The sequence below is a fragment of the Trichogramma pretiosum genome, unplaced genomic scaffold (genome assembly GCF_000599845.2).
Source record: "Trichogramma pretiosum strain Unisexual culture from Peru unplaced genomic scaffold, Tpre_2.0 scaffold12, whole genome shotgun sequence".
NCBI classification, from domain to species: domain Eukaryota; kingdom Metazoa; phylum Arthropoda; class Insecta; order Hymenoptera; family Trichogrammatidae; genus Trichogramma; species Trichogramma pretiosum.
Genome location: NW_019641690.1, coordinates 2,165,838 through 2,190,406, shown reverse-complemented (window position 1 = coordinate 2,190,406; position 24,569 = coordinate 2,165,838). Strand labels below are relative to the sequence as shown.

At 44.0% G+C, this 24,569-nt stretch overlaps 2 protein-coding genes across 3 annotated transcripts in view; one reads left to right on the top strand and one right to left on the bottom strand.

Moving 5' to 3' along the window:
• The window catches only part of LOC106655313, a 190,647-nt gene that overhangs the window by 74,911 nt on the left and 91,167 nt on the right, over positions 1–24,569 (bottom strand). The gene's annotated exons all lie outside the window — the stretch shown is intronic.
• LOC111694293 lies at positions 19,667–20,391 on the top strand. Its single transcript, XM_023461867.1, has 3 exons — positions 19,667–19,785; positions 19,863–20,097; positions 20,180–20,391. Exons 1-3 carry the CDS (start codon positions 19,707–19,709, stop codon positions 20,352–20,354), a joined length of 489 nt encoding a protein of 162 aa, XP_023317635.1. The 5' UTR covers positions 19,667–19,706; the 3' UTR covers positions 20,355–20,391.

The window sequence follows — 24,569 nt, the reverse complement described above, 5'->3', positions numbered from 1 at the left end:
ACGAGGCCGAGCCAAGCGCTGAGCGCTCTCGCGTGCGCTCGTACAAAGACTTGGTCACGCTAGAACGACGACCTTTCCGTCTGGCGCTGTGCACTGCTCTCTCTGCGCTGCGGTTTTTTGTACCTCCCTTTGGCGAAAGAGCGCAGGAGAGGTAGAGAAAGAGAGAAAAAGAAGATTCACCGCAAACTGTAATTTACGCTTGTGTGTCCCATCAGTGCATGGCGGTGCGGCGGTTGTATACACGCAAACACACACTCGCAGAACACACATATACACACACACACACACACACACACACACACACACACACACACACACACATTCAAAAAAAAAATAAAAAAGAAGCACTGCACCGGTGACACATATTTTTCGCCGACGCATACACATACACCACGCGGTGAGTCTTGGATATTTTGTCGCGCGTTATATTCCGCCCGCCGCGCCGCGGCAAAGACGTAATTATGATGGAGCACAGCCGAGCGTCGACGACGACTTTTCGGGGGAGGTGAAAAATACTCTTAATGGGGTTTTGAGAGCGCGAGCCGCAGAGGCCAGTGGCAGCAGTTTTGTGGCCTCGGTCTGACGAACAAATGAAAGCTCGTAAACACCGAGTCTTTTGCGGTATTTTTTTGTTACACATACATAATACGCGTCTGATGCAAATAATAATCAACGGCATTTTTTCGGAGGTTTAGAAAACGTCATTACGCAGCATCAGCAGATATGAAAGAGAAACGAATTCAGACGAGGACTAGAGAGAGAGACAAAGAAAATTTACGAGACGTGGCGAAAAAAAGGGCAACTTCTAATACTTCTCTTCTCTCTCTCTCGTTGAAACAAGTGTCAGTAATTTTCTGGAAAAACTCTCGGAACAGTAGCAGCGGCGCTGCGTGAAAAACTCCGGTATATATCTCTCGTTCTAATCGAGATCGGCCCAATTTCACCGCAACCGATTAGTTCTTATCTCAAGCGTGGAATACAATCCCCGCGCTGCGTGTGGGTGTGCAGCAGTGTACACGTCTGCGGCGCACGCGTTCTATATAGAAGAAATAGTATAAACCAATCTTGAGGAGTCTTTGAAAAAGCTCCTATACCCTCCATCGACAATGGCACTCGAGTGGCTTCCATTTCCTTTTCAGACCGGCTCTCGCTCTCCTTTTTTTCTCCGCTCTTTTCTTTTTTTTCTCTTTTCTTCGATCGGTGGACTTATACTCGATGAAGCTTTGTGCTGCTGCGGCTGCTCGCTCACCCGACCTGTATATATACAATTTTCTGACGAAATGTTTAGCGGCGAAGAATGAAGAAGGTACTTGCCACTGATCAGGCTAGAAAGAGAGGAGTTGCTGCTTCTGCTGCCCATGAGTCTAGCGCGCTACATTGGCAAGGGTGGAAAAGAGCTTTAAATTTGTTGTTCTCTTCTTCTTCTGCTGATGATTTTTTTTTTGTTCTTAATTTTTTGCCTTTCTCTCTTTCTCCTTGCTCTTATTTGCGCGCTCGCTGCCCAAAGCTTTGCGAGAGCCAGCGTTGAAAAAGCTTTTTTTGATGAGATTTAACCCGGGGTATTGTTTGCAAAAAGATAATACAATTGTTACAATCGCATCTACCTTTTCGCTGGGCTAATGAATACAATGGGGAGTAGCTGATGTTTAAATATTAAATGTTTGAGAGAAGGCGTGTATAGAGCGAGGAAGGAGAAAAAAATGTAAGCATTTTTTCCTCGGACCCATGGAGGCGAAGCTCGAGGCTCGTCGAGCGCTATAAAAGATACACGCACATTTTAATTTTGCATGCAGTAATAAAAGCCCGGCACAAACTTGAGCGTTATTAATGTTTGATTCGCGTTTCCTCGCGGCCCTTTCCTTATTCGTCGAATAAATCGTACATAGTGCACGACTTTCGAGCTTTGGATAATAGTTTGTTGGATTTTTTCGTTTGAAAAAAAAAGGAAAAGAAAGAAAAATCTAAGATAAGATAGGAGGGAAATAGCCGCGCTGACAAGCATCTCTCTACAAGACACGTGAATATGAAACTGTGGCGCCGCCGAGGATAAAATTCTATGCGTCTGTCGCTCTAATTCTTGCGTCAAAGTACCTATATAACACAGAAAGGGGGAACGATTGCAACTGCGATATTAAAAAAAAAGAAGAAGTAGAAGAAACTCAGCTTTATATTGTAAGCGAGAGATATAGAGAAAAAAAGCTGGGCTATGGAACTTTCAGAAAAATATACAAGGGATCTCGCGGAAAGCGGCGAATATATACGATTTTTCGGCGTCGGCGCTCGACTCATTGTTCGTCATCTGCAGGATGACTACTGTCTACGAGAAGCGAGGACGACGAGTACTAACCCACGAGTATATACGAAAGGGGGACGAAAGAAATGTGTAAGGTACCTCTCTCTATCTCTGTGTACTCCTAACTGCTCTCTATTGTGCTGTCTGTGGGATCCCTCTCTCTCTCTCTCTTCTTTCGTGATCCTTCTGCCAACACGCGGCTGCCGCACGCCACTTTTCTCCGCGCGTTGAATATCGTCGTGCGAGGCTTGGCAGGCTCTACACTGCTAGCCGGGGTAAATTTTTTTCCCGTACGTTATATTCTCGGTCTCTACGTCTTCTCGATCGTTTTATAAACTCGTCGTCCGCGATGCAGCAGTAGCAAAAAAATGCGCCGCTCATCCTCCTTCGTTAAAGACCATACAGCGGTTGAGAGACAGAGAGAGAGAGAGCACCTTACGCGCTCGCGCAAAGTGCGCGAGGCGATAAAAAGCGCCGCGAGGGTAATAAAGCTCGAGAAGAAGTATAATCGCGCGTGCGTCGTTCGCGGGCAAAAAAGTGACAACGTTTTGCTTTTTCTTTCTTTCCTTTTTTTTATTTTCGTATCAAACATATACCGCGTACAGTGTGCAAAGTCACGATGGTAGCCGCTGCTGCCTTGACTTACGCACAGCGATGCGATTGGTGCGATCACGTCGCGTTTTCCAGGTTAAACTCGAAGACCGAGACAAAAAAAAACGCGCCGAAGTATACGAAACAAACTATGTACACCGCGAGGCGCAGTGCGGGATCAAAGACACTTGGCGTTAATAAAGTGTCCAGCGTGACGACTGCAGGCGGCCCCGCGAAGCGAGCAAGTTAAGCGCGGGCAACAAAAAAAAATCATCACCACGCGAATAACGGAAACTCACGCGGCGGTCGTACACACTTAATGAATTTGTCCGTTTTTCTGTGTACACGCAGTACGCACGCGCTCGGCCTCATAAACCACAGCAGCAGCAGCAGCAACAGCAGAAAGAGCAAAAGCAACAATTCAACAACAGCAACAACAGCATCGTGTAAAAGAAAACCTGCGGTGAAAAATCCTCACTACTGCCGACGCCGACTACTCCGGCATGCACCACCACCGCCGCCGACTATACCTCCATATACTAGTCTCTGTGCCTCATTCAAATTTCAATCTTCAATCTCGCTCGCGCGCGCACACACACACATATAATAATACAGCCTACTCGCATGTATTATACGAGGCGCACTCGCGTATACAGTACAGTTCGCGCGCGCGCGCGTGTCACGGACGCATTTATTGCACCCCAGTGCGTGCTGCGCTTCGTACATACGTATAATGTACCTGTGTATGTGTGTATGTGTGTGGAAACGCTTTACTATGCACTGCACGATTCATGCCGGCGCACTCATAAACGCGCGCGACCGACTCAAACGCGGGATCTGTATATGCCCGCGGAGGGAAAATTTCAACACGCGCGCACTCCGATCGTAACTTCGTTAATTACGTCGTACTGCATCTCTCTCTCTCGTGTACTTTGTGCGCAGCACACGGCACAGCAACGCGAATAGACCAATGTCCATTGTTGCCCTGCGCAAACGTGTATGTGTGTGTAAGCTCGCGAACTTGTGTAACTGCTGTACCGTAGCGATTGTTATATACATTCGAGTCGAGCCCGTGCTTTAGGACGGTGTGCGTGTGCGCATAAGACGTGCACCAGGTGTTTTGTCGAGGCGCGATCTGCGCGCGCGCCTAACTCGCAAGAAAAGAAAATGTTTTTCGCTTAAAGCGAGCGAGGCTTATGCAATCCCTGCGCAGCATCGGAGAAGCGCCGAGGTAAAGGAAACAAAAAGAAAGCGAGCGAAATAATACATTTTTCCTACGGACTGCAGAATTTCTCACTTTTTTCCCCCGTCCATCCCCGTAGCGGTGGTATCTGCAGCAGCAGCAGCAGTATTGCAGCGTCGAACATGTCTACACGTTATCATAGATTTTGCATTCTACTGTCGCATATTCGCGCGCACTCGATTCTCCGCTGAGCCGTCGTCGCATCGCACATAGTACAGTATAGTGGCAGGGCGAATAAAGAAGCGACATAACTGAGATTCGCGACGGGGAATTTGTCGCTTGCGATGTATGATACGATGATATAAATATACACTCGCGTTATGCACGAACACTGCAGCGCGATGCGAGCGAGCGAAACAAAATTCCAAGATGCGTCGTCGTATTCGTCGAGCGCCCAGGAAAAATAAATAAACGTTCGCGCCTGCATATCTGCGTTATAATATTATAATGGTTGATATTAAAAATCGATATTTATTCCGACAACGTCAAACGTGGAGGAAAATATCCAACTTTCCGCCGCTGCAGCCGCAACGCTATCTATATGAGAGAGACCAGAGAAAGAGAGGTAAAGTTGAAAAACTCGAAGACGTCTGTGTGGCGCTCGAGCTTCGATACGCTCGACACGTGCTGTCGTCGCGCGCATAAAGTATACATATTTTACCTGTACGGGTGGGCACAGTGTATAATAATAAGCAGCGTATATATACCGGTTAACCAACAACACACAGACACCGGAAAATTCAGCTCACGACAAAGCACGACGATGCCGCAGCCAGCGCCAGCAACAACAACAACAACAATAACGTGCACAACTGCACATAGCTTGCGTCTACGACAACAAACGACAACGAGACGGTCTAACGTTTTAGAAATACGATCGCTGACGTATACGTACTGTCCTTTTTGCTCGCGACGACGATGACGAAGCGCTCAAATGCAATAACCCTTTTGCCAGCTGAGCACAGCGGGTGTTTGTGTATACGTGTGTATTTGTGCGTGCATGTGTGCGTATATACACACCACGCGCGTAAATCAAAGCTCTGCAGAGACACGAGCTGGCGAGTACGTTAACTCGGAGTAATGGAAGACGACGCGACGAGTTGATGGAAATATTCTCGTTTCGCTCTGGTCTCAAGAGTGTATAATACGTATAGTGCGCGACGCGCTCGAGTTTTGACGGATCCTCCCGCAAGTAAAAAAAAAACATAGAAGAAACGAAAAGAAAAGAAATGGAGAAGCATGGCTGAGAGGCATAGGAAAAATGATAAATGGCTGACTGCGCGCTATATAGCGTACATAATCTAAATGCAGAAATATCAAATCACATGTGTATAATGAGTTTGGCCGGCCGAAGAACAGAGAGCGATGAAAAGAACAGAGAGAGAGAGAGAGGGAAAAAATTGTGAAGAAACGACGGTGTATCAATCTCCATAAATCTCGAGATATAGAATGTCGCTTATTATCGTGTCTGTGATGCGTGCGCTGCGCGGGCAAAAGAAAAGTCTATTCAACCGCAAGATTATAGTAGCTGATATCGGTATATATAGCATGAGCGCGTACCTATGTAAGTACGAAAAAGTGTACATAATACGCCGTATACGGAACTGCAAAAATGATTTTTAGCCCGCGTCGAGCGAACTTAGTTGGCAACGAGCGTGCGTGTGTGTGCGTCAATCACAAAAGTTCCGCCCATCAAAGCGAGAGCGGCTGTATATACCTAGTCCTCGCGCGTCGATAAGAAAGTATAAGAAATCCGAAACCCAGTCGTCGTCGCTGGTGACTGAGGGTGAAAAAGAAATATCAAAAGATGTAATCATAATCGAAGGGTGCCTCCGTACTTATATAGTGTGCGCGCGACAAAACTGCCTCGCGAGAAATCGATGACGCAGAAATGGCTTTGCGGGGAACTTACTTTACTGCTGTGCACTAGTACGTCAAGGTCGAGCAATGCTTAAAAAAAAAAAGTCGAGAATTTTTTTTTCTCTCGCTCGGTATACCCCTCAAAGAAATAGAGAACTGCTCTTTTGAGTTGTATATAAATTTGACTTATCGTCAATTACAAGGTGTATAAAAGGCGCGGTAAGAAGCAATTAATCTTTGATCAAATCATTGCAAACGTTTCACGTCCACACACAGGCGCAGGCAGGCAGACGCACACACGTGCGCCGAGAATCAAGAGGAATCGATCGCTCCCGTTTGTACGTGAATCGGGGGAAAAAATGGCACAATAGGCTATCGCGTTTCATCGTATATAATAATAATAAAATCCACTGACAAGAGCACGGAAAAAGTAGAAAAAGCGCGCGGGGGCTCTTAGCGCTATATATAACACACAGACGCGCTTACCACAATGTTGAAAAATGATGACGAAACGTATAATGTGTTGTGTGTATTTGTGCAACGTTATTCGTTTCCCCATCGATCCCATTAAATCCATTAATGCCATAGACTCGGGCGCAGATTTTCCAAAAATTTGCATTCTCCACCGGGCGCACACGTATAATACTCCAGCTCGATGTGCACCACATCCACCGACGCACACACACAAACACGTACGAATGCGAGTATGTATACGAACGCAATTTTCGTGGAACGATTCGCCGCCGCCGTTGTACATGTATAAAGTACGAAAGGAAGAACCTCTGCCTACGACCAAGTCACGTTTCTCGCCGCGAGAGAGAGAGGAAGATCATTCGAAGCGATCTTGATCGTCCGCTGCACGCAGTTGCACTTTGCAATTTCTAAGCCGACGCCGCTTCGCTTCGCCCCCCCTCCTGCCCTTGTCCCTCTGCATCTGACAAATGTATATATGGATATACATTGCTAGCATGACTCTCGAGATTCATAAGTATGCGTGCGCGGTGGTGTTGGCGGTGGCATCGGCGATCGATCGGAAAATGCTTCATGTCTTGTCATTCGTATAACTTGGATATCTATAATATTATATGATATGTGCTTTATGCCGATCTATAAATACCAGATCCTGTTTCTAATTGCTTGGATGATTTTTTTATTGGTCCGTTGACATTCGCCGCGTATTTATATCTATGACACGTCCTCTCTCTCTCTCGCGAACGCGCACACGCGAGGCACGCGCACATATCTGTATATTTAAGTGTGCGGCCGCTTAACTGCTATAGGCTGCTGCTGCGCTGCGCCCGCGTGTATGGAATATCGTGATTTGATTGATGATACGTGTTAAAGGTCCGTAGCACGCCGCATATATAGGGTATTTAGCGAGGATGATGGATTGATTCGGCCGTATAAATGGCCTTTTTGTCGCGAATGAAACGAGATTTTCGCGTCTGTGTGCGTGTGTGTCGTCGTCCCGAGCGTCATGTGCGTAAACGAATCGTTGCTCTTCTCTCGCTGCAGCAGATCGCTAAATTATTTTATGTATAAATAGTTGCTGCTGCTGCTGCTGCTGCTGCTGCTGAATTCGACTCGACGATAGCATGCGAACTGTGAACTCGATTGTTGCGTATACGCGCAATATATTTTTGTGATCGCGCTGACACAGCCCTCGAATCCGAGTTACACAGAGACAACGATACGTGTTACAATGTAAGCAAGAAAATTGTGAGAGCGCAAAAAAATTAATTTGCATATATGGCAATTTGTGGAAAAATTTCACTGTGCAGACGTGCACGCGTGCGTGCAAAAATTCCACGTCGACGTAATAGCTCACAGGCGCAATCTTTAATTCGTAATATAATACAGGATACCCATGGCGCTTGGCTGGGCAACAAAAAAAGGACACAAGAGACGAGGAAGAGAGAGAGAGAGAGAAAGAAAATGACCGCGCACGAAGGTCCGCGTATACAGTATATACCGAATGCTCGTGCGCACGTGTGCAGCAGCAACACATAGCAAAATGCGAAGAAAGGAGGAGAGAACGAAAAAAGCGAGGGAGAGAGCAAAAAAAAAAACAATCGCAACGCTTTGCAGGTAAAAACGGCGGCGTGTGCTGCTGCGCCCGCTGGGCTGCGACACCTCGCGCGACCACAATAGACTCGTAAAAAGTGTTTACACGGCCGTGGAATGCCACCCGCGCTAACATTTAAATGTTCGGAGTCGAAGATAACCCGCACGCAAACGTAGAGTCGCAGTACCGCAGCTGCGAGGCCCGTGTGCAACGCGATGCAGTGTGTTGTTGTAGTTTCGCACGGATCGTGATTATGCATTTGCACGAAAGTTGAGAGATTTTGCGCAATTTTTTTTTTTCGGGTATATAAATACGTTTTGTACGAGTACACGTATCGAGAGAAAGAGCTGCTGCGCACGTGGGAAAATTTCGCGGCGTGCGCGACTCTTTTGTCGCTTTTCGAGTGGAGCTGTCTGCATAAGTAAACCGTATAATACATCACGTCGCGCTGCTCGCGAGCTTACGTTATATCGAAATGTGTTTTCGTTACATTATTCTAGGTGTTGACGTAAATTAAAAAAACGCGCGCAAGTGTGCGAAGAAGAAGAAGCTCGCGCGAGAAAAATTACGAGCTCGTAATCGTAGTAGGCGCGCAATATTAATAAACATAATTTTAAAAAGATGACGCGCGTACGAGCCATATATGACTGCGTCTGCGTATACGCGTGTGTCTGTGCTGTGCGCGCGGCAGTAACTTCCTATTTATGCATAACATCTGCCCCGAGCCGGGTCGTAGCTCAACCTAGCTAAAAGTTTCCTGTCACGTAAATGTCACAGAAATTCGATACACAATACACAAAAGTCGTAGACGCGCGTCGTCGCGTGCGCGGATCGATTTTGCCTTTTCACATATTTAAGTAGACTGCGCGCACGCGGTCGTCTTCTTCTCTTATTATTGTATTTTTTTTTTTGTGAGCTCCAGAGCTCCGTCTTCTCAGAAAAGGTGTTAATTGGATAGGCGTCAATCGGCCACGCGTCCTACGAATAATATAATATTCATAATTCGATCGCGATTCCGAAACATCGGCGCTGCTTAGCTGCTTTATGGGGCATATTAGATTTTCACACCTCGCGTTCGCATAGGTGTAAGAAATCGACCGTGCTGCTGGCTTGAACATACGAATTTGAAACAACTCAGGTGAAAAAATGGAGAGCGAAAAAAAATTACTTCTCGCTTCGCTGCTGTTCTGTCTCGTTCTTTCGCTCTTCTATGCTCGCTGCAGAGGCAGCCCTGGAATTAACTTTTACGACTCGAAAAAAATAAAATAAAATAAAATAAAATAAAATAAACGCGTTAAAGGCTCGATCTATAATACGCACGGCGTGCGTGTGCACGCGAGTACACACAAGCGCAGAAATCGTAAATAAGAAATGTCATCTGCTCGGCGCTATGCTGCTGTTGCTGCTTATATACTTGAATAGCATAATCTTTTAACGTCGCTCGTGCAGCTATACGCTCGCTCATATACAGCAGGATTATTTTTACACGTGAAAAAGTCGTATGCGCGCGATATAACACCACTGCGCGCTTCTTTCGTCTTTTCTCTTTATTTTTAAATATTTTAGCGTAGAGAATCGAATGTTGTACTATTTACGAGCAGACAAATATATATATGCTGTAGGGGAGTGAAGCCATGGGAAGAGACATTATGTACATTATATCGTATCTACGGGGCGTCCTACGGGAAGAATAAATATATATAATACACCTATATACGATGTGTATATGGCCCGGCGCCGATGGCCGCGCGTGTGAATGTGTGGATGTATTTTCCAGGGTCTCGAGGAAATAGAGAAAGAGAGAGAAGATCTCTGAAATGTGTCTTTTATCACTCTTCGATTGAGCCAAAGAGAGGCCAACGAGAATGTATGTGCCTCGAATGGGCTGTTTTTTTTTTCGCTCTCTCTCTCTCAGCCTCAGAATCGAATTTCAATATTTTCCTCTTTGTATACACGCCCGCAGGATATAAGATATATTAGAGCAATTTTTTAAACCAATTCTCATTGTCATGATGCTTTCATTCTAATTTTTAAATATTCGCCGAGTGATGAACTAAACCTCGTTAAGAATTTCCTCGTCTATATTATACGCAATGTATATACCGAGGATCGCATATTTTCAATCCCGAGACTTTTTTTTCTCTTTCTCTCTCTCTACAGCTGCAATATTTATCGTACGTATTTAAGTCGCCCCTCCGATACTTGTCCATTATATTAAGAGAGAAAATCTTCCGGGAAATCGCAGAACATATTGTGCACGTTTATAAGAGAGAGGGAGAAGAGGAAGGAAAAAAATAGAGAATCAAACAATACATAAACGTCTAGACACAAGCGCAACAGCGAGCCAAGTGCATATATAGTCGAAATAGTGCCTGTGCTTCTCTATATCCATCCAGCAAAACAACAGCAGCGGCAGCAGCAGCAACAGCCCACGACGAGCGTGTGTGTATGTGTCTCTATGTACAGCCGATGCAGTATGTCGAGTGGAAAATCTATTTTCAAGAGAGAGAGAGAGAGAGAGAGCGAGCCCAAGCAAGACATCCCGTGGCGAGCTGAAGAGCTTCGGATTTCTAAAGGATTGGACAGTATACTTATAGATATACATTGTCGTGATGGGGGAGTCCTTATTCCTTGAAATGCTATATGTAGACAGAACGAGAGAGAGACGCATACGGCAAACCTATATCGTTGTTATACAAGTCGGAAACGTTTGTGCGCGCGCGAGGCACGACGAGGTTTTTAAACTCGATGACGCGCTGAATTCGTCTAGCTCGAGTCTTTTTTTCTTCATATAATGTACGTATACGTACTATGCACACACGATTGTCTCTCGATCGTAATTATAGAAAAGAAAGAACCGACGCGGAGTCATACATATTAATGATAATATGTATTTTCTACCGCAAATTTGTTTTCCTGCGAATTTCGCCGCCGCCGCCTCCACCGAGTCGCTCCTAATTACGACGATATAATCGTCGCGCGTAGTATAAAATTCTCAAAAAATGTGTTAAAAAAAAGAGAACGGACGGATCAGAAGAGAATGGGGTAACCATTCCCACGGGAGCGCATATACGTACGCGTACGATGCGGTAATATTCCAAGCCGAGCTTACCGATCTTTCGGTAAAAATTACTCTACCGAGATGTAATTTAGATGCTATCTTATGGGCTCGCGACGACGACGAGAGCTCGTGCTGCACTATTATACACACTACACACATACACGTATATATAATATATAACGATGATCCAGCATAAAAGAATACATGTGTGTGCGATTAAATCCTCACCTTCTTAAAAACATAAACGTCAAAACATCACTCAGAAGCCGTCGGGAGAGAAATGCAGTGCTCAGGCGTTAAATGTAGCAATAAAAAAAATCCTCATAATCATCGCCATTATCATCATCATCATCGTCATCATTGTCATCTTCTTTTTATTTTCAAGTGGCTTGCATAAATTACGATGCTTTTAAAGTCCCTCGGCGGCGCACACGCAGCACACTGACAAAATCGAGTTAGTTCCCAAACTTTGTGAGTCAAGAGGGATAAACACTATACACACGCGCACGACGAAGTAGCCTTGAAATATAAACAACGACGCGAAAAAAAGACGGGTTGCGCTATATAATATGAAAAGCCGGGCGCAGAAAGCGAGATTCACACCTATTACGTTGGCCTGCGAATATAGAGAAGCTCTGCTGCCGTTTGTGGCGTGCTGCATTGACGGCTCGCTCGAGTGTATATGTACCGATGGTGATGCCCGATAAACTCAGTCAGTGTGTGTGTGTGTGTGTGTGTGCACAGGGCACGAAAGAGCTTCCGACTTTTTGCTTCATAATCATCATCCCTGCCTTTTTTTCTTCTTTTACTTTTTCCTTTCAGCGAGATGCCAGTGAGATTGGGCGCTTTTTGTCTCTCGCACTCTCTTCGCAGCTGTGTGTGTATACGCAAGCTAGCGGGCACATACAACCGCGCGCTCATAATACGGGCTCGACGATTTCATTTTCAAAAATTTTTCATTTAAAAAATACCTTTGGTCGCGCGTCGAAAGGAGTGCACCGGTCGAATCCTCTCGGATATAACGTTTGCCGAGGCAAGGAAAAAAGGCCGCAGTATACGAGAACACTCGAGCAAAGACGATACTCGTACATATATATACGTACTACACATTGTGCCGCATTTTGGTATCATTAAGGAAACATTCGCTCTCTCAGTGCAGTGCAATTGCGAGGCCAGGACGCGAAGACGTCGCTCGGTCGTCGGTATTATTATACGCGCAATTTAGCGATATTCGTGGCAGATATACACAGATAAAACACGACGTATAAAAGCCCGCCCATTTCCTGTTATACACTTCGGGGGCCTCGAAGAGAGCCACCGACACCGCCGCCGCGAGAGAAAGAAAAATTCGCCTCCTGGGTACAGTAGCCAGACCGAGCGTATTGCTGTACGTACTGCTGCTGCAAAAAAGCGCCGTATGGCGCGCGGGCGCTCTTGGGCCGAGAGGCCACTACTTTACTTTGATTTTACGATCGGTGTAATAAATATATCGAGCGTCGATATATAGATTATTTTATGGTTTTCGGTGAAAATCAATCAACGAAGAGAGAAACACAAAGAGATGTACAGTTAGCTCTCGGCTGCGCTTATAGCGAAAAATCACCGGGTTTGGGAAGAAAATTATCACCTTTGTGCGCGCAAGAGCGAGCGCGGATACGATCATCGACTCGGCCTATAGGAATTCGTTTTTTTTACGCGCAACTATTACGCGCGAGTGATGAATTTGCGCAAAGATTTTTTATCGTACATGTAGGGTACAACGCTCGTAAAAAAATTCGTCCTATCGCGATGGATGTCATTTCGATTTTTGAAATCAAACCTCAAGTTCCGATTCTAAGTTCCTCGCTCGTCTGATAAACACGCGTTTGAATCGAGCTTCGCTTATTTCTTTGTCTTTTGGCACTACTTGAAGTTTTTATTTATCTTTTGTTAGGTGTAGTAATCTTATTAGTGAGGTAATTACGAACACGACTCTTTTAAGCGTATTGGGTATGAGTAGTAGCCTTGTCAAGCTACCCTTTATAGTTAGCTCATCAACAATAGATGTCGCATAGCCTACCTTCAAGTTGTATCGGTGATTCAATCTTATATGTCTTGTGTTCGTCTTCTATGGCCTAGATAAAAATTGTCACGAAACTACCTAACCTAAAGAGTTTATTATGTGAATGTATGTAGATCAACTTATCTTTCAAAAGATCCTTAGACATATCGTCAACACGAATTGTCACAATTCCTCACAATTCATTTTATTTACAATATCCGTATTTTCTGACTTCTCCATCTCTTTGTGTGAAATAAAAAGTACTTTTGGAATGAATGATTTTTTCTACTAGGCTAAATACACTGAAAAAAATTTTATACCCAAATCCAGCGAAATTGGCTAGCTGGATCAGCAAAAGATATTTTGCTGCCACGGCAAAATTATTTTGCCGTGGCAGCAAAAAATTTTTGTCGCGGCAGCTAAATGATTTCGCTGGGACAGCAAAAGGTTTTGTCGTGGCAGCAAAATATCTTTTGCTGATCCAGCTGTCCACTTTCGCTGAATAGACTTGGGCACAAGGACACTCGTAACCAATCGACTTGCTTTGGAAGTCCAATGCATGGCACAGAATGTGTAAGTAGCGGAGAGCAACGAACATCGCCGAGAACCAGCCGAGGCAAATTTTTAGAACAAGTTCTAAATGCATAACTCGGAGTCGGTGGCGGCACACACGTGAGATGTTATTTGCTGGCATGTAGCCTGCTGCTGCGGCACACACACACTCACCCATACGATGTCGGCCTACACATCGCTGTTGCGATTCAGAGCGATCTCTGAAAGGATTCGCACTGTTTCGTTACTACACGCACAAACACAAACACACATTGCATGAGACGAGATCGCAACTCAAGAGCCTTATGCAAGCACACGTATACACACACGAATGATCACATACTCACACAAATGTGAACGATTCGATGTCCGTTACAACGCGACTTGACATCGTCAAATCGCACACGGCACCAAGTTGCACAAACAAGGACGCTCCGCTGACCGCCACTCGAAGGTACAATCACACACACACACACATACACACACACGCATGCGTGTAAACGAAGCAACACGCGCACGAGCTGCCGACTGCCGAGTTGCCAGCACGTCTGTCGTTTGTCGTTACTCCAAAAATGCAGAAACACATAGTATTGACTGTTTTTCGACCGTATTGCACCATGTCAGCTCGAATCCTGGCCACTCGACTGCTCGCGCGCGTGTTGCTTCGTTTACACGCATGCGTGTGTGTGTGTGTGTGTTTGTACCTTCGAGTGGCGGTTAGCGGAGCGTCCTTGTTTGTGCAACTTGGTGCCGTGTGCGATTTGACGATGTCAAGTCGCGTTATAACGGACATTCGAATCGTTCACATTTGTGTGAGTATGTGATCATTCGTGTGTGTATACATGCATTTGCAATGTGTGTTTGTGTTTGTGCGTGTAGTGACGAAACATGCCAGCAAATAACATCTCACGTGTGTATAGAAGTGTGCCGCCACCGACTCCGAGTTATGCATTTAGAACTTGTTCTAAAAATTTGCCTCGGCTGGTTCTCGGCGATGTTCGTTGCTCTCCGCTACTTACACATTCTGTGCCATGCATTGGACTTCCAAAGCAAGTCGATTGGTTACGAGTTTCCTTGTGCCCAAGTCTATTCAGCGAAAGTGGACAGCTGGATCAGCAAAAGATATTTTGCTGCCACGAAAAAACCTTTTGCTGTCCCAGCAAAATCATATAGCTGCCGCGACAAAAATTTTTTGCTCCCACAGCAAAATAATTTTGCCGTGGCAGCAAAATATCTTTTGCTGATCCAGCTAGCCAATTTCGCTGGATTTGGGTATAAAATTTTTTTCAGTGTAAATTTCATTTTTCATATTGTCAACAAAAACAGTACGCTTTTAAATCGCTTGCCTGTAAACCCACACCACTCCACATGCTTGTAATACTTTTCGACGCAATAGTCACCATCATTATCGACGAGATACTCAGAAAGTATGGAATTATTCAACTGAGAATGGTTCATTACTTTGGTAGGATAAAAGTATAAGATTAGAGTACACCACAGTAACGAAAAACGTGCATCACTATAAAAAATGAACAGCGACCGACGCAAGAAAAGCTCAGAGACATTAAAAAAGCTCGAAATTATGAGGAAGCACTACAATCAACTTCACGATGTTTCACCTATTCGCAATAAAACTCGGCACCAATCAATCAATCTCAGCTCTCCCCTTCAATCTCTGCACGTCGTCGTCTTGACGAAATAAATATAATCGCGCACCGCAAGTACCGCACAATCAACGGCGGTCTAAAACACGTTGCCGCTGCTGCTGCTGTTGCTCTTGTAATCGTCGAGTCTCCATGTGCCCTTCCATTATCAACGTCAGTGTCATAGCTCGCGGTTGGCCTCCTCCTCCTCCCTCTCCTCCCTTTTATCGTTATCGTCGGCGCGCTTGTGTGCGCGCGTGGGAGGGATTATAAGCGTTACGCGATTGTCTTTGGAATCCCGTCGTTATGTTGTGTGGTACAGGTTACACCATCAACGCACGGGCTGCGGCTGCTGGAATTTTCACCGGGGAAAACAACAACAGCAGCAGCGGCAACGACAAGATTGGGCGACTATGTGCTGCATTTCGCGCAACGCGTGTTATTTTATATAATCCGAAACACAGCGCAGCGTGTTTTACCTGAGATTTTCGATGCTTCGTTGGTGCGGAGAATCGTATTATTCACAGCACAGTGTTGTAGTGCTGCTTTAGCTCGAACCGACGCACATAATGAAATTCTGGAAGAGTAGGTTTATACCCAAACCGTGTAGTATTTCAATAGTTTTATTTCAAAACCTTGCTATTACTTATACAATTCTTTTTACTTCGTCACTTGCAGATTAACAGATAAAGGTACTCGCCATCTAGTGGCGAAGGCTTGAAATAATTATAATCGAAATTTCATAATTCGTTTTTTACAATTAACGCAATTATTAAATCGGTCTTAAAAAGTTTATTCCAATCACAATGTTTAAATTTGAGTTTAGCTTTAAATACATTCTCATTTTTTTACACTGACAATAAAGCATATACTTACATTACATAAATTTTTTGTTCAGTTTATGTAAAAAAAATAAACAGTACTAGTACATTAATTCTTAACGAAGATTTCATGTAAAAGAAACTCATATACAGGATAGATTAGCTTTAATTTTAATATCTGATTTTACAGTTAATCTGTATTAAATTTAAAATTTTTTGCGAAACACTGTAACTGTGACATTTTTCGTGCGAGTTTCCTATGCAAACGCTCAATTCGTGGAAGAGCCCATCTACTCCAACGATATGAGCTAAAATTTCCAGCCGAATTTTAATTACGTGTGAATAGGACGGTGCTGCGCCGATATATAGTCACGTTTGAATGTATAAACGTATGCAATGTCTATGTACAATTGAAATAGAGAAAATGACCTTATCAGCTCGGTACGAAAGGCAGAAAACGTGCTCGTGAAATTCCCATTTTATATATATACGCTTGCATAAACTATATACATCGCGATCAGCGCACGCGCGCGAGCAGCAAGTGCAGCAAAGCAATTACCCTTATCCTTCCGAGCTGTCCATCTTTCACAAAAATTAATCCTAGGGAAATCCAACCATTCGAATTCAGTCTAGCGTGTAAAACATTTCAAATATTTCTCTGTGCACTTTTTCTTTTCTCTCTTCTTTTTTTATGCTGGCGTTGTGCAGCGTTGCTCGCTTAAAAAGGTAAAAGAGCCTTGATTAAAGAAGTGACAGTCGAAATTAAACAATAAGACGAGCCGATGATGAGAAAAAAAAGAAGAAGCGTCTCTCGCGTATATCTATACGTATGCACGAGCTCGCCGAAAGAAAAGAAACTGCTTGAATGTACACCGATTCTTTTTCTCTCTCTCTCAATTTCTCTTTCCCATTTATGTTTGCTCATCCTCGTCTCGCAGGCTCTTCTCTCTGCAGTCAATCAATACACACCACTGGAGCCAATTAGCACTCACGTATGCATATAGGTACATTGTTACCACCTCTCGCGCGTGCACCCGCACGTACACCCGCGACTCTATATACTTGCAGCATACATGTGTGTGTGCGCATACGAAGAGACGAGACGGAAAAAAGACCGAGTGATGTAGCTACTGTGCAGCAGCACAAAGTGAGAGAGAGAGAAACGGATTTGGTAGCTCTCACACTGGAGACTATATACAGTGCTGTGTATATATACTGTATATAACGCCGGATGCAGCTCATGCAAACTCATTAGTTTCGCAGAAGTGTACATTTTTTCACTTTTGGTCTGCTCGATTCTCTTGTATAATCCGCTTGTTTCGCGCGCGCAAGAGAAAAGCGAGACAGCAACGCGGCACACGGCTGCTGTAAATAATTACCCGCATAGGTTAACGATTTTTTTCCTTCTCTTGCTCTTTCTCTCTCCTCCTGTTTATAAATTTGCACTAGCGAATCCAGAGAAAGATTGGAAAATTTTGCTTATAGGGAAATTTTCATTAGCGCCTCTGGTATTTCGCCCGTTGTTGTATCTCACCTTCCCACAGGAGCTGGAGCTATGGAGCTATGGAGCTAGAGCAGCAGCAGTAACAGTGTGCATGATAATAACCTCGCGGCTTTTCCAATACATATAATGTGCAACGACGACGACGCCGCCGCGAGCTCGTCGTGCACAAAAGGTAAGCGCAGCGGCGAGGCACGCGATAGGACAATAGCCGCGGCGAAAAGCTGCAGAGCCACGTGATCGCGAGCTCGACGCTTTTCGAGGAAACAATCGCGCGAGGAGTTTACGACGCGCCTGCTTTTTTTTCTCTCTCTCGGTTCCTCTATTTACGGCATGCGCGCGGAAAGTATTAGGATCCGTTGCGTGCGCGCGAGAATGGGAAGATGAATAAACCAGAGAGAGAGAAACTTTTGCACGCCTGCACGAAACGTACGACTGCGTACTACGAGTTGTGCAACGTTGATGAAGCATGAATTATAGAAACCAAGCTGCACTTTTATTTCTATTATTATAATATAAAAAAGTGAAGTTGCGATAATTTCGCTGTTTACTCGAGAACAAAGCAAAGAGCTAGAAAAAAATCAGGCAGACTCATTGCGAGCTTTCAGCATGAGCGCAAACACCGACACAAACACACACGTACGGACACGATAAGCAGAAAGCGAAATCTGCACCCCCTCGTTAAAAGCTCCGACTGCAGTATAACCTCTCGGCAACGCTGCATACATATATATTTCCGCGGCGCAGCAACAGCAGCATCGGGATAAATTTACCAGGTGATTTGTCCTGTGCAGTTCGCGCGCGCGCGGCAACGAGTTAACGAGTAAAAGCGAGCGAGAGATGCGATAAAGGTTTTGCGAACCGGCCTTGATTGACGGTTTTAGCGGGGGGGTTGGGTTGTATATACCGCGGGATACGACGAGATCGCTTAGACTGACGTTTGCTCTCTGTGTCTCGCTCACACTCGGCGATCACCCTCTTATTTTCTTCGACGCGACGATTAGGCAGTTTTTTCCTTTTTTTTGTTATTTTTTCTATTTTTTTGTCTGTAGCCGCATATTTTTGCGCTCCTCTATTGTTGATTATACAAAGGCAGCCCTCTCTCTCTCTTGTGCGCGAACGCGCGATCCCTCGGTGCAGTTTAATATTGAAAAAGCATGAGTGGCATTTGTTAAAAGTGAGGTTCCGATACATATATTCCAGAGGCTTCAGTCCGCGCAGCGATTGATGGACGTGCAGTTTTTCAAGCGAATCGAAAACAACTTGAATTAATTTTCTCTACCTCTCTCTCTTTACCTCTTTTATTTTGGATTCCCATTATAAATGAAGCGAAATCGAGAAGTAGAAAAAATAAATAAATACAAAAAAAAAAACACAACGGAAAAATGTTAAAAGCTTGGCAAAGCCATTATCTTATCAAATGCACATTCATAACGTACCGACGACGATACGTTAACGCGCGCACGAGTATAAGGATCGGCAAGTTGTTGTCTGGTTTCTGCGTGCGCGCCGTAAGCCGTCTTCATTTTTCAACACTTTGAAGCTTCTGAGTGCAGCGAGCGGCTGCTGCTGCTGCTGTATGCTCTTTTCTTCTCACTGTATGTATGTGCCTACGTGTGCGAATCGCGTGTGTATAGCTCAACTAAGGCACTCTTCTATCAAAGTTTTCCAAGAACAAGAAAAAAGAAAAGACATGCCGTGACGCGTCTTGTGTTCGCGCGAAGGTGTAAGTATAAACTCACCTTGTTTTTGTTGGTGTTTTTTTGCTCGCCGTTGCTTCGCGTTATTTCATTTTTCATCGCCCGCGTGTGCTCCGGTATTCGATTATTAAATCAATCCTCTTTTGGCTTTGGATGGAAAAATTTTGCCATGCGTTCGATTTTTAACGTCCGCAATAAATTTTTTTATAACGATCACGACGCGACGATGGTCACGATTTTGGAGTCTATTTCTGAGACGGTTTTACGATCGACCAGTCGACATGAGTGCGTCGACGGAAGCATAATTCGACTGCGACGACATTATCGTAATTAACATGGCGTTTTATTTTTACGCCGGCCTATTGGTTTTGTTGAGCGCTCAAAATTTAGTGGAAGGAATCATCGGCAACAACAGTAAATTTGATCCAATCTTACCATCAATTTTTCTATGCATACGTATTTTTTAATTTCTTTTTTTTTTCAACCAATAGTGTGTGTGAACCCATTTGTTGACGACTTCCTTGATCTCTGTCCAACTCCTCGTCACATACAAGAGAAAATCAAAGCTATTCAGCAGCAAGGACACGGCAGCACTTACGTACCGATTTACGTATTTGTCGACGATAAGTTCGAGTGCGAGCTGATATGGGTCCCAGAAAGACCCGATTTTGGATTTTGCCTAAAAGAAAATTGCGATCGTTTTTGTGCCAAAGCAAAATCTCCCTGGTAAGTCGATGATTTTTTGCAAAACCATATCTGCTTACTGAGAGTAAGTTATAACAATCTTTTGGGGCGTCGTAATTTTTAGGAGGAAAGCACTTGCAAAAGCTGAAAAAGAACTGATAAAAGAGGGAAAAATAAGACCAGCACAAGAAGCTATTAAAGATAAAAAGGCACAAAAAAGGAAGTTGAAGAAGCAACAAAAATTGCAGAACAGCCAGGACGCGAATTATTACGTTTATGATTTAGCAACAAAAAAATAAAGTGCCGATTGCCAATTAAATTTTAATAAATCACAAAAGCACGTGGACATTGATGAAGAAAGTACTACTATACTACGTCCAACGCAACCTCGACCACGCCACACCACACTGCACATAATCCAGTGCAGCGTCGCGTCTTTCTCTCTTTTCCTGCCTCCCAACAATTATAACGTCTCAGCTGCTCTCGAGTAGTTGCACACACACACGTCCCCTTGCTGGCAGCCTCTCATACATCCTCCTCTTTCTGTCTCTCTGAAATAAGGATCGAGAGGAAAGGAGAAAAGAGGCGCAAAAAATCGTATCACATAATTCCCACCGAATCTCTAAATCGCGTGACTTTGCAGCAGCAGCACACACACGTATTATAACTGCAGCTGCTGTTGCTGCGCGCAGCGCAGAACTACAACGCAACCTGTATATATACGGCTTCTTCGGCGTACATAACGCTCAAAGTGAGAAAATGTAGGATTAATCCCAAGTTCTTTTCCTTTCTGTCTCGTTCGTTGCTATATCTCTCTTTCTCTCTACCTATGTAAGCTACGTTATGTGTGCGAGTGTGTAATAGGCATATACGTTGCACAGACTCCGCTTCCGCGCCCGAGCGCAACGCGGATAATTGCTTCTCTCTCTCGCGTTATCGCAAGCATTTCTATATACGTTTCTGACGCGCAGCAGCAACGGCGGCAGCGGCACACAACTTGGCTCTATACTTCCTCGTTGCGCCCTTAGGCCTTTTAATGAATCTCTCCTCTCTCTCTCTTTCTCTTGTGGAGTTGCTGCTGTTGCTGCAGCTCTCCGAACGTTTTCTTCCATATGCTACGTAGCGCAGACTCTTGATGCTAACTTTTCTCTCTCTCTCTGTCTCGCTATCTCTCGCAGCAATGATGACGATGATCGCGCTCTATTTGCTATAATAGGATTGCCTTGTAGCGCGTAGCGCGTACCGCCGAGAGTCAAGTTTTCACGCGATGCGTCACACGTGCGTATTCGTCGAGTAGGTACTCGAGAAATTCCGTCGCAGTGCGCGTTTGTGTGCGTAGGTATGAAATAAAATAAAATTTTTTATTCAGTTTTGCAATAGTGCTACTACTCGGCGATAGGTCGACGACGTTAACATGACGAGGCTGAGAAAAATTCAGAAACGCGCTCGTTACACGGTCCGTACGCACGGAGAGACACTAATTTAGCAAATATTAGTAGAACAGTGTGATATGGAGGGGTTATGATTATTTTTGCTTAGTGCTATTAAAATATTTATAATATATGAATCGACACCTTACAAATATATATCCGAAATGAAATTTTACCGCTTGCGGATTGTCAATGCGACATCTAGTGAACTAGCTGACCATCAAATGAATCGTTGAAAAGATTACAGAGCACAACAAGCGGCTATACGCTTCTTTGAATCGCAATTTTTACCTTTAAACGCATGCCAACCTCACTGAAACGACTTATAATAGAAAACAATTCACATATTTCAAAATTTAATAATTGCTTGTGGTAATGAAATATGTTACGCACATCACATTAGTTATTATATTTTGTATTACATAATTGAGTGCGAAGTAATTATGTATGCTATTTTATTTTGTAGCAAATTTAATTAAAAATCTATTTTGAATATAAGAACATTTATTATAATTACAGCATTATTTTTCACTATGAGAAGATGTCTGATTATTCATGTTCACTATCGTAATAAATCATAGTTTTGATTTTAGCTTTTATTACACAAATTTCTCCAAGAACATACGCGAGCATGTTCATACTTTTCATGTAAATACGACGCGTGAAATTATACGCGTTGGCAATAAAAAAAAATAGACGAATCGATATAGGATACGAGACAGAGAGAAAGAAGAGAGAATAATATTAATGAAAACGACACGAGCTCCGTAGGTGTATAACGAGAAAACGTGCGTGTAATACAACGTTCTGAATGTCCGCACAGACCGCTACTAATACTACTACAACTAATACTACTACTTCTACCACTACCACTGCTATCTACCGCTCGAGCAATAATAATGAATATGATAAAAAAGACTCATCAAAGTTATTGAAATATATACGCGTATACTCGCAATGTGTGTATATATGCCGCGACTGGTTTTCCCGTATAACTTCGCGCGGAAAGGAGAAACGAGCGAGCGAAATGTGCTGCCGCGCGTGGTGTTACGCTACCAGATGCAATTCGATTTTTCGTTAAAAAGTAAATTAAACGCGGCGTCGGCGCGATATGGGTATGAAATACACCGTATTGAATCGAAGATATTCAATATATCGAGAGAGAGACTCGTGTATTATATGGGTTCGATCAAAATTCTTGGCCGAGCGAAGGAGAGAAGAAGTATAAGGACAGCAACAACAACAAAAAAAAGGGAGAAAAAAAAGGTCTGGCGCGTATGCGCGGATTTCGTGAGAGAAAGCTAATATTAAATGTACATGCAATATAGCATCCACATCCTGTCCTGTCTATACGTACTGTATACTGTATGTTATAAACGTATACGCTCTGTGTGTGTGCAGTGCGCTGACATTTGTACACAGCATAAAACTTGCGTTATATATGCGAATGCACGATCATCTTATTTTTTTACCTATACTTTTTTCTCTTCTTACATACTACTTTATTTTTTCCTGTCTGTTTTTTTGCACGAAACGTCTCCAATGTCGATTGGTTAAGTGTACCACTACTGGCAGCAGCGCAAACGTTTAGGAGAAAATTAATTCCGTCTCTCCGAGTTAGAGATGCTCTGAAAAGATATCGCAGTGCACATATAACTCGCGCGCATTTCTTCCATCGTCTATAGATGTGTTTATATTATACGTATCCCGCGCCTCGTCCAAAAACGAACGTATACGTATCCACGTGAAAGCTCAGCTGTACACGAGTTTTGACTTCAATACGGTCTATACGTATGCGCGAAATGGCTATACACAAGTTTTACTTTTTGTCATTGCGATTGCGGCGAATCTAAACGTACACGTATAATACAGCCCGTTTCAGAAAGTTATTAGATTCCAAGCCGCGATATAAGAAATTTGAACGCCGTTACTGCTGCTCGTCGTGTGCCGCGACGCGTCGACTCTCGGCGGCCGAGACCAAAAAGTCATTTGCAAACTTTCGTGTACACCCATTATGTGCGCGAAAAACGTGAAATTTGGTCACGCGAATATGTTTACGTATTTTAATGACCCGCACTTAAACTTGTGTGCATAAATGTTATATTGTATATGTCGCTCGACTCGCCACTGTAGCCTACGAGGCAGCTATAGAGGAAAAAGTTTTGCAACGCGACAGAAAACTTGAAATATATTATGTATACCAAACGATTTGACTGACAAGTGTGACTCGAGTCTGTTGCTGCTGCCGTTGCTGCGAGTGATATAGGCTAATCGACCGGAACGGCCCGTAACGAATTCATGATATAACAACGATATCGCCTCGGCGGCGGCGGCGGCTCGTGCCGTAGTTCATTTTTTTTTAAATATCAATCTAGCGTATCGTAAATATGAAATTCCATATGACTCGGAGAGAAAATTGCGCAATGGTGTGCTGCTAGATATACCATACTCGAACAATGGAGCAAGAGCTTTTCTTTTTTCTTCTTTTTTTTTGCGCAAAAAATTTTATATATTCGTGCACTCGACGCGCGCTCCGCTTTTGCATTGTATATTAATAGTTGCATATATTTATCGCGCGTATGCATTTTTTTCAATCGGGGCGCATAGAGAGAGAGAGACATAAAAGGCAGTTATGGAAAAATCGACGCGCGAGCAATATGTATAGCAATTTTCAACGCCTATATGATGTATGAATTATGCGGCCTATATGGGTGCGCGGAATATAAAGAGAGCGAAAGAGAATTGATCGTTGCCGCGCGCTTAATTAAGCGACATTTATTCCCCGGTTATACGGTTCGTGTGCGCAGTGCAGCAGCAGCAGCTTCGGCGTGGAATTCGGTCTAAAGAATCTTACGTATAAATACGCGCCAAGTATCGTTTCTCTTTTTTCCTCGAGTATAAATCTAAAAGTGCTTATACATAAACACACAAGCTCGCGGGCGAGACTCTGCTACGTATCCCATGTATGTATACGCGCGTGGGCTTTTAAAATGTTGTTAGCGCCGGAGCGCGGGGGTGGCGCGCGTTGCAAGTGACTCTGGTTTTTCTCTTTCTCTCCTTGTTGTCGTTCTTTTTTCTTCTTCT